Source organism: Pseudopipra pipra, chromosome 4 (assembly GCF_036250125.1).
Source record: "Pseudopipra pipra isolate bDixPip1 chromosome 4, bDixPip1.hap1, whole genome shotgun sequence".
Taxonomy (NCBI): domain Eukaryota; kingdom Metazoa; phylum Chordata; class Aves; order Passeriformes; family Pipridae; genus Pseudopipra; species Pseudopipra pipra.
This window is the reverse complement of record NC_087552.1, coordinates 15,407,692-15,418,951: the sequence shown is the minus strand read 5'-3', so window position 1 is coordinate 15,418,951 and position 11,260 is coordinate 15,407,692. Positions and strand designations below refer to the sequence as shown.

Below are 11,260 nucleotides of genomic sequence, written 5' to 3'. Positions count from 1 at the left end.
TATATTTGCATGTGTAGGAACTGGAAAAATACAAGTAGAAGATATAATGTGTATTTAACTGCCAAAGTCAACTCAGGTACCAGGTTTGGTACCTGGCATTCAAGGCTGAAAATTTTAGTTGTTAATGGGATTGTTTAATGCAGGCATCTTGGTGTCATCGAGAGTGGAAAGTGTGTTATCAACCAAATTCTATTCCATGTAACATGTCACACTGCAGTATTTATAAGAGCATGTCTGTCTCAGTTTACATGTTTGCATATGAGGACTATGTCAAACTTATTTATTGGTTTAGCATTTCACATAAGTGGATAGTTCCTCTTTCAGTTTGGTATGTGTGCTATGTGAGCTGCTGAACTGGACAATTTATAATCTTTCATTCCTTTGCATGCCTCTTCTCCCAGCTGTTAGAAATAGATAACAACTAAGTGGTTTAATACAGTTAGTTAACTGGACATGAAATCTTATCAAGAAGATCTTACCTGGAAACAGTTTTTAAACTTCTTGCTCACAAAATACAGAGCTATGGGGTTTATACAAGAGTTCATGGTTGCCAGGTTGATGCTGATATAATCCAAGGGCAACAAGAAACTAGACAAGAGAAAGCAAAACATTTAAACAGCTCATATGCTACAGAAGCATCCATGTTCTTTGTGGTTACAGTCTCTTCTGTCGCAGAAACTAATTCTCTCTTACCTAACTCCCTCAATCTAATCTTGTACCATGCCACGTCTATAATAATCTGTCTCACAGAACTTCAAAGAAGCCAGAGGAAAGTGATTGAAGTGGTGACAGACAACATTTATTGAAATTGTGCTACCCCATTACAACTGAAACCGCTGAAAATGGCTGCAGCTGAAAATCAAAACCACGGTTGCAAGCACAGTGACATTACTCGTATAAATTCCAAGTAGGCAGCATTATATTTTTTTCAGTATTGACTGTTGACACAGAAAATCAAGTACCTGAGCAGTTCACATCTGCTGGGGTCTTTTTCATTGTATACCATTTTCTTCAAAATTCGGCTCAAATGGAGAGGGAACCAGCAAAGAGCAAAAATCACGACTAAACAGAAAACTGTCTTTGCAACTTCTCGCCGCTAGAAAAAGAAGATAACAGTGTACATTGAGTGCCTAATTCATATTGGCAGGTGATTGTAGTGTAGTAATGTTGGCAGCAAAGTGAGTCATCTCGATAAAGCGTGCAAGATTCCCAAAATGAAGCTTCCAGACTACCTGATATCTCTGAGTTCTTTTTTATAGGACTTGTCCTGTTCTTGATTCTGGGCATCCTCAATGCAGCCTGCTCATCACTGCAGCAGCTGGAGCACACAGGTCATTGCCAGAGCACTGTAGAAGTTAGCCCAGGAAAATCCATTGCTGGTCTTTCCTGAACCTGATTACTTTCCCAGTATTTCTTATTCCTTTACACCGGATTAGTTTTCTGGCAATCCCTCAGATAACCCTCTTTTGTCAAAAAGATACATAACCTGCAAGAAAACCTTTTCATGTGTCAGGCAATAGAGTTCACACCTGCTTGATAAATGACTTGTACCTAATCCTTGATGTGGGGCAATCCATAAACCCGAGGCACCTAAATCAACTTGCAATAAAAGTTCCATTCAACCACATACCTAGTCAGGATGTCAAATTCTCCTGATATATTCTTTTTTATTTAATATGTATAGTGTTACATAAAGGGATACTACAAAGTATATTAATTTTGTGATCCTTACTGTGTGATCTTGATGTTCTCAAGCAAATAGTTCATCTACAAACAACATTTTAGAAATGTCTGTATTACAGCTTAATCTCGTAATACTTAGTCAGGAACTAATTTCAATTTAATGGGTATTTTATGTGGCTCTAGAGAGTTACAGATGTTTTAGTGGACTCTTGACAATGCATACCAGTGGTGTTTGGTAGGCATGGGTTTAATAAAGAGAAGCATATGAAGGAATAAGGATACTACTTCTGAAATTGCCACTGTAATGTAACAGTAAAGCACTGCAAGACTGTCATTAAAAAACTTAAAGTCGTATGTGTGGTTACAGTCTTGTTAGGCTTTGAATACAACTATTATAGTTTCCTCTTTTTTATAAAAGCAGTTTTTATCAAAATATGAGAAGTATTGTGACTAGACATTACTGTGGACAAGGCTGGAGGGAAGGTAGGAAGGAAGGAAGAGGGGCAAAAGGTGATAGTTAAAAAGCATTTGTAAATTGTGGCATAGTCATCCTCCAGCACCCAGTCTGAGTGGCTTACTGGGCACTGCACGTCAGATGGGAAAGCTGGAGGGTGGATTTCCCCACCTCATACATACTATTCTTGTTCTAATGGGTGGAGTAGCTCGTGTGTGGCCCTGGGACAGACTGTGCTCCAGGCCCTGGGGCCTGATGAGGGGAAAAAGTGGAGGAACTGCACAAGGGGAGGATTTTCCGGTCAGCCCTGGTCTGGAATGAACCAGCAGAGGAGGAACCTCTGAGAGAATTCACTCTGATGCAGAGAGGACAGCTTTAGGGATTCACATCCGTGAATATGGCATTTGAAAGAAAAAGTGGGATCTAAGGGGGCTGATGTTATCGCAGGGGAAAAGCTGTGGATTGTTTTTTAGATTTTAGTTAGGCACTAAACATCAGACAGTGCTGCAAAAACAGCAAAGCGAGACCTGACGGGTCTGTGAGCGACTTTGTTCTGTGATCGTTTGTTTGTGCTCTTCTCCCGCTGCTCTTTTCAAAGCAGCTACAGCAGTGCTACTGCAGCAGTGCAATAATCCTGAAAAACAAAATCCACTCTGTTCTAAACTAGGTTATTGCTTTTTATATGAAACTAAAGTTACATATCAAAGACTGCCAAAAGGAGGGAGGTTCCACGGAGTCATATCTTTATAAATAAGAAGAAACATTTTTTGGCAAATCTTTGTAGTTAAATTTCAAAGCATTTAGCCAGTAGGGATTTGAGGTTAAAGAGCACGACTGTCATACATAGAGAAAGAAAGAAACTGGCTAGTTTTCTGAGCATACTGTCTTCAATCCCTCCTTATACTGTGATTTAGTCTTTTGTTCCAGGTTTAAATGGATATTTAACATCATAAACAACCTACATCCTCACTTTCCACTTCTGTAGTTTACTGTATTCAAGTACACTTTGAAACATTTCTAGGCTAACCCACAGAGAGAAGAACAGTATGTTCAAACAACGGTGTTTCTAATATTTACCTGCTTAAGGTGTTCACTGAGAGCAATTCTCAAGTTGCTGTTTCTTCTGTTTAACATTTCACAAGTCATTAACGTGTAAAAGATGGCAGTACACATCAGTGGCATGCAGAAATAGAAACCAAACAGCCACCAATCCTTTGCATCTTTGTAAAACTGTAGATAAAGTAAAGAACAGAGAAGATATTTTCTTATGATTTGATACAAAATACCACAGAAAGGTCCTGGAAAGCGTGACAGTGCACTTTTATCTGTCTGTTTTCTTATTGTTGATCTGGTTTAGACCAACATCAAAATGAGGATTGTGGCACTGTAAACATTAACTTACAGATAGCCTGCTTGTACCTTTGTTGCAGTCTGTCTGGGGTTGAAATTAATTTCTGTTGGTTGTGCTTTCTGAACATTTACGCTCCTTCATGAAAACTGGAATCCAGTTTCATGAAAAAGACATGCCCAAATGTAGACAGTGTCAGCTTGAGATAACAAACCTTACTAAAAGCCTGTCTCAGGAAATGCCATTTACCTCCACAGCTTCTGTCCCGATTCCAAAAAAGGAAAATCCAAAATGTCTTGTAAGTTTAATCACCTTTTGTTATCAGTGAAAAGGTTGGCAGTGGGTTTGCTTATGTACTGGGCAGATAGGAGCCACTTCATAAGTGCTTGTCTGATATATGCAAAGCTTGGGGTGGCTTCTGGTGGTACAGTTACTTTTAACCCTTTGCCTGCCATTCATACCATCTGATAGAGTGGTACTTGACAGAATAGCAGTACTTTGCTGTGTAATTTTAAGTATTGGCTGTGACATCAGCAGTGCTGTAACTTAATACATTTACATATTGTGGGAAATACTTCATTTGACCAAACATGAAATTACTGTTTTCTGTAGAAGATCATGTTTTCAGACTTTCAAAAATATCGTATCTTGGTTTTTAACTTTTGTACTCAGCCAAAATTTTGCACTAAAATATGGCATTTTAAACACTTCCTGTCTGTGTTATTAGTGTAAAAGGGATGTGTCATACTCTTTCCCCTATCTTGTTTATTCCTAGCGGATGTGCTCTGGTAACATCTCAGTTCCCACACCAAATGTCAAAATGCTTATGACTGAGGATTTTATGAATCCTGTTTGAAAAAGCCAAACTTTTGGCATCTTGTTTGCAGTTAAAACCAAACAGTATTAAACTCTGAAAGATGAAAAAAATCAATGTGATTCATACAATAGTATGTGTTAACTTTAAAATCCACTTTAGTTATACTAGAAAGTTGATTTACTCAGAAATAGGGAATGCTTTTGATTTTTCTCCCTCTGCCCCAACACAGCTGTGTACAAAATTTGCTAATTTAGATTATGCTGGCGGTATCTAGGCCACAATCCCACCTCACTTTGGGACACTGCCTCGAGTTGATTAACTTGTTTCCTCCTCCTCATTAGCCTCCTCCCTGAGGAGGAGCTACAGTCTGCTGCAGAGTTGCACTTTCCTTGGGGGCAGAATTTCCCCTACTGGGAACGGATCTTCTGCCAGCAGAAAACTGGAAAACAATATGCCTTGTATTTGAAGAGTTTGTACTGAGGGCAAATGTAATTGCTGCTCCTTCTGCAGAGAAAGGGATTACAAATACATGGAGACAATTATATTTTCCGTGGCAAATTCTTCCGACTCAGACTAGAATCGTATTGGCTGGGCAGCACAAAATGTGTACTGCATGAATCCATGCCATGTTTACAAGGAAAACTTCCTCTCCCATCAGTCTGCCAGGTTGCATGAGCATTGCCTGTCTGTCAGGAAAACACACACTGAGGTCTGTGTCACAACCCTGACCATCAATTCTGGGTGAGGGCCTGGCTTTGTGAAGTTATAAAACCTACTCAAAAATGTCTGTAAATGATTAATTGTGGAATCTGAGTTTCACAAAGCTTACATCAAAGCACAAAAATGGGTTGATTTAAGAGAAGTAGACATTCTTTTGTTTGTCTTGAAAGCCCACATGGAACTGGTTTTCTACAGGAAATGTGCATTTTAAACAAGTTTCCTAGTGCACTCAGCCTCTTGGGAATCATGGTCTAGCATGAATCTTTTGAGTCTTTCAAGGATAGTTTTAAGCAGAAATAAAACTCCTATTAAAAACAAAAGTTAATAATAAATCCTTCCCAAAGTTTAGTAACTGTTTGTTGTGGTGTTTGTGGTAGTAAATACTATAGTTAAGGTTAAAATGGTATCCCCATTTTAATCTCATGTTTGTACTTGTTTGCAAAACTTTGAAACACAAAGCTCTCCATTTTGACTGACACATCCAACATTTACTCTCAGCTTGGGCATAACTGCTGGTTTGTTTCCTTGAAAATCAAACCAGTGTGGGGAGATTTGGCACTTTTGAATTATACTGGGCAAGTAAAAGATATTAATTCCTACTAATAAAACATACCACACTATTCAACTTCCAACATTCAGGCCATTAAGTTAGCATGCCTGTGGAAGACCTGAACTATAGTGCTTTTGAGGAGAGGGAAGAAAAAACTGTTCTTTTTCTTAGGCAGAGTGGAAATGAAGATTAAACCATTTAATCCAGGTGCATTTGTGGAGAAAAACAGCCATTACAAAAATGGAAATTTGCTGCAGTGAGCATTTCATAAATCAGAGTCTAATAACTACACTATATGCAGTCATATAGTCTGTGGAGTTTAGAAACAAAGATATAGTAAGTCCTGGGCAATTCCACTCCATCTTCACCTGCATTAATTATTTCCATTAGGGAATTCCTTTTGTTTTCTCTTGCAATTGTCTCTTGTTCTTTCTGCCATTCCTGCAGTCTGTGTAACCCTACCAAAGTGGAGGATGTTCCTCCGAAAAACACTGATCATCCACACTTTTCATCTTCCAAAATGCCTAGCTCTATTTTGCCCTATCCTTCCCAATTCTAGGCCAAGCCGTGTTCTGTTCACTAAAAAGAGAAGTGCCAGACGTTCAAAAAAGAGAAACTTGCACTCTACCATGAAAAAATCTAGCCTAGAAAAAAAAACAGTTTGTCTCAAGATTTAAGACCTGGTGCTATCTGCCTTCTCTGCAACAAATCAGAATATTACTCCTTTTGTTTTTTTCATTACTGGGTGAATGGTGCCTGGCTCTTCTGTGGGTTCACAAAGAATATATTAAGATTTTTTTTTTAGTGTAAGGTAGAAAATCACTAACCCCCTATGCAGTAATCTATTAATTCTAGAAGTGACTTCTCACCTGACTTGCTTTGAACAAGCTAATGTGGGTATTGGCAACTGTTAAGCTGCAGGAGTCTAGAGGATGAGGGCTATGAAACATGCCAAAGCATCCTGGTGTGTCTCAGGCACTTCTCTTGCTCTTGACATGCTGTATGTAGATGACAGCTGACAGTGCACAAGCTACCCAAGCTGGAGGTGTGGGTCTGTCAGCTTTGTAGTCATGATTCCTTGTAAAGGAAAGGATTATGTTTTATTTGACTCTGTTAGTGTGTGCAGCATGGCCCCACCCTTTTCATTACGTGCCAAAAGATCTGGCTACTGCCTGTAAAATGATGACTAATCATGGTAAAACATGTGTTTTGACAGTTACAAGCTCCAAGGTGTTGTACCTGGAAACTCAAAACCTTCCAAGGCTCTGGCTACCCTGATACATCCCCTGATTGTACTTTCAGCAGGCCTTAATTGCAAATGTCTGTATTAAGAATCCTTGGTAGTGAAGAAATGAAAATGTTGTAAAGTCCCAGTTAGTCTCTCTGGCTAAAAGTAGAGACAAGTCACTGTAAACATAGGATCCTCTTTGCACCAATACACATTAGAATACATTTTGCACTTTTATGCATTAATAAAACCTATTATAATCCAATATCTGTGGATTCCAGAAAGAGAAGAAAGGGTGTTACTTACCAACATAAAATTATTTGTAGGCTTGAGCATGCAGGTAACATAACTTTCATCCTTGTATCTGAAAGGTACCACAGCAAAACCAATTGCTTCTGGGATAGCCAGTATGAAGGACAGAAGCCAAATGGAGAAAATTTCAATAGCAGTGATCATAGGGATTCCAATTCCCTGAACACGGCTCCAGGAGGCAACTGCTCTGTACCTGGAGGAGACAGGCATTAGTTTCTAAACTGCTTATTTTACTTCCCTAAAGTAATAGCACCTTCCTGTTTGGAGTTACAGTGCTACATGGATGTATCATGGCATCCACTGGCGAAATAGTCTTCTTTAGTTGAGGAGAAAAATAGTTAAGAAAGGTTGTTCAGCTGCTTTAAAAAAATGTCAGAATAAGAAGTCACTGAAGTAGATTAGAAATTGTAAGGACCTGTGTCATTTAACTGTCCTGCAAGTAGTATTTTCTTCCTCAGGCATGCCCTCATTTTCTGCCCCCTGGAATCCTGGCAGATACTTTTGGATATGTGCAGATGCCACCTCTATTCTTAACAACTTCCCAAGATGTGAGCCAAGATTAAAGTTTTCAGAGAAAGGCAAATGGGGTGGTGATTTTAGTGATGACAGCAGTGTGGAGTATGAAAGGGCACCAGCAGGCACAAGAAGGTGAAAGGCGTGGGGAAAAAGATGCCCTCAGGAGACCAGGAGGATTCAGTTTGGAAGTATGTGGCTCTGAAATGCAAAGATGTGTGAGCTTTGGCAAGGGAAGGAAAGAAGGGGAAATTAGAAGGCTTTAGGTTGGAGGATTAGGTTGTGGAAGGATTAGGGTGGGATGGTAGAGAGATAATAGGGCAGAGTACAGAATTTTGGCATGGGCTTGAAGGATTGGAGATAATAAAGGTTTAAGTAAAGGAGTAGTTAAGAACTCTGGATTAGGATGCTTTGGGTGTACTGGGAAGTATTGGATTTTGAATTTCTGAGATGGAAGGAATGAAGAGCTTCCAATGGAAAAAATATTAGTTAAGGGCTGTAGGACCTAGGCTACAGAGATCAGTAAAATTTAGCTATTAAAGGGCTTCCTCACTCTTTCTTTAACCAATACACTAATATGGGATTCACACACAAAGCATTTCTTCTCATTTCTTGCATCACACCCCTTTTTTGGTTTGGAAGGATGCTTATCAGCTGGATGGAAGACTTGTGATTGAATCCCCTGTAGTCTTGGTGTTGGAGGAAGGAAGAAGGGATGAAGGCAAGTCTGTCCAGGCTGTAAGCCCCTCACAAAACCTTCAGAAAGCACTGTTACAGAACATCACTGGAAGGTGTCAGAGCCTGGTGTGCCATCATTTCTGCAGTAAACGGAGTAGAAACCTTTACTTTGATATCTACAGCAATACCACGTGCAGCATAGTCACAGGTGTGTACTATGGAGAGGCTCTCACTACAGAAATGTATGTATAAATACTCTGAATGTGCTATAGCAAACTATAATTTGGACTTGCAGATTAAAGGCATCCTTATCTTCAAAGAATATGAAAAAGAAGGAAGGTAGTGGTTCACACATGGGAAGGAGGTCTCTGAGATTAGAATTTTGAGACCATCTAAACAAATAAAACTATACTGGGAGAATTAAGAAATTAATATCCAGTATCGTATCTTCTCATAAATATTCATATTAAAATCCAGATTTAATTTTAAGTGATTTGTCATCCTATCGTGTTTCATTTTGCCGAATACAAAATTTTGGCTTTAATGACTAAACGGAATATTCATAGAAACTTAACCTTTTACACAAATACTCAAATATTTGTGAACTTTGGGCATTTAACAATCAGTTTGAAGTTTGCTTTCTATAGACTGGCAGTATTATGACTGGTCCCACCAGCTGCACAAGGTACTGTCCCGTCCTTGACTGACTGATGCTCTTGGCAAGCAGGGACCTGGACATCGTATATATTTTTCAAGCAGCAAATGTAAAGTTTGTGTTGTGCCACTGGTGTAACTATTTAAGTGACAACAAATAGGTTGCAAATGGTGAATCCAGTTATTTCCTTTCTTGCAGTTTTGTACCTGTTCTTTTTGAGTTACATCTGTTTTGCACAGGAGAAGATTGATATGCACAGCAGTAAGGATTTGGGTGCCATATGTATTTTATTAGAAATTTTTTTTTCAGTTCACAATTCAAATAACTATCAGATAAGGAATTATTAGCTGAATAGTTTTATGAATGGTTTCAGCTAAAGCGTAAGAAGCTCAATAATTAGATCATAATTTGCTGAATGCATATTAACCTGCAATTACTTGGTCTCTTTACTCTCTGCTGTAGGAGTAATTTGAAAAATAGTGGTAGTATAACTTTTCAAGTGGGTGTTCTTTGAGTTATGTAATATATAGGATCTTTGTCTAGCCACAAACCTCCTGTAATTAGGAGTGAGAAAATACTGCAGGGTTTATTTCCCCTCATACTTGGAAAATATAGGATGTCTTCCAGGGAACTGGCAGAAAATACACGCATAATGCATTGCATTTAGTTCCTCAATCTAAAATCTGTGTGTGATTTGTCTAACTTTTCTTTTTTTTCCTGTTTATTTCCCTCTTTTCTCCAACCTTATCTAAAATATTCACATTTTCCCCAGGTTTAATGTTGTGGCTCCTCTTTTTTCTCCCCTTTTCATTTTCTATTGCTCATGCATGTGCTGTCAACTTTAGTATATTGTGATCCTTCAACTACTCTCTCCCCTCTGTTTTCTTCTTCTCCCTCTTCCTCTGTTCTTAGCTGCTTATTCCAACTTGGTTTTCAAGGACTCTACAGTCTCTCCTGCTATTTAGAGATGCACAGTGTTTAACAACAAGGGATCATTACATCATAAAGTATACATATAAGCAATTAAATATAATTAGCTGTAATTTGCTTAAAGCATTTCTTTCAGAAGGACATCTTGTCTGGAGCTGAGAACATCAGTAGGTACTTTTGCTTTCCTGTTCCTTTTAACTACCTTAGAAAATTAGGTGTTCAAAGCACCCACTAGTATAACATGTTTCTGTTCAGGCAGTAAGAGTGAAAAGCCATGCAGGGAAGATCAGAGACTAAATAAAGGATGTAAGAAGCAGTCACTGCCAAGATTAGTGTCAGAAATGTTCCTAAATGGCACTAGTCTTGATGGTACCAAACTGTTCCACTTCATTATTAGGGATCACAGCTGTTCTTCATTTTAAAGATAAGCAGTAGTGTGTTGATTGCAAAGCTCTTAATTCAATAAAACTCTTTTAGTTTTGTTTTGGTGGTAAAATCTTCACTTATCTCATACACTTGCTGGAAGTTGGTCCAGATGAAAGTATCTACCCTGGGATTAGTGTTCTATGCAATTTGCCATGCAGAGGAGGCAAGAAGAGGGTGCATACACATTAAATGAGATCCGTATCTTCACTCTTCTTAAACTAATTTCTTCATCAAAACTATTATGCTCATGACATAGGTGAGAGTAAAAGCTCAAGAAGGAAAATATCTTTAGTTTTAGTCGCAGTCAGGCACTGTTTAGAAAAACAGTCACACTGTTGTCACCAGCATGATCTAGAGTTTAAAAATGCCTGAGAGGCATCTGAAGCAAATGGGAGCTTCCTCTGAAGGGTGAATGGCTGGTTTTTAAACAACAGCCTCTTAAAAACCTCTCCACGTGTGAGAGTGGACATCGTTCCCCTTGGGCATGCACAGTTAAACCTTCATACCCTGTCAGGCCAAGTCACTTTGTTTGAAGGGCAGTGGTAATAAGTGGAGTCTCCAAATAGGATGTAGTTAAAGCGGAGAACTGTCCTCGTAGGAAAAAAATAATCCTGATCTGAATTAAGGTTGTAGTCTGCAAGAGGGACAGACAGTCAACAATTATCGAAGCTATGGAGCTCTGAATTCATTATACCAATTGACTCCATCTTTTTCTGCATGGTAGAATGCAATTCCACATATAGACACCCAAAATAATTATATATTTTCAGGAGCTTTTTTAAGCAAACATTAAGTTGCCTATAGATCAGAAACAGTCCAGCTGTGAGAGCACACTCATTTTCCATTTAATGGAAATTTCATTTCATTCCCATTATTTACTCATTTTCCATTCTAAAAAGCAACTATTTGCTAATGTGGAATTTTGTACTGATGTGACTATGCCATT

The 11,260-nt window shown here is 38.7% G+C and overlaps 1 protein-coding gene and 1 long non-coding RNA gene across 2 annotated transcripts in view; one reads left to right on the top strand and one right to left on the bottom strand.

The window, feature by feature from the left end:
* Nucleotides 1–11,260, top strand: part of LOC135412816 (uncharacterized) — a 106,283-nt gene that overhangs the window by 26,086 nt on the left and 68,937 nt on the right. The gene's annotated exons all lie outside the window — the stretch shown is intronic.
* EDNRA (endothelin receptor type A) overlaps nt 1–11,260 on the bottom strand; it is a 32,237-nt gene that overhangs the window by 3,376 nt on the left and 17,601 nt on the right. Inside the window, exons 4-7 of the mRNA XM_064651730.1 lie at nt 7,107–7,305; nt 3,215–3,367; nt 963–1,096; nt 480–588 (exon numbers count right to left, since the gene is read on the bottom strand). Of these exons, the coding sequence (XP_064507800.1) occupies nt 480–588; nt 963–1,096; nt 3,215–3,367; nt 7,107–7,305 (595 nt within the window). The remainder of the gene's footprint in view (nt 1–479; nt 589–962; nt 1,097–3,214; nt 3,368–7,106; nt 7,306–11,260) is intronic.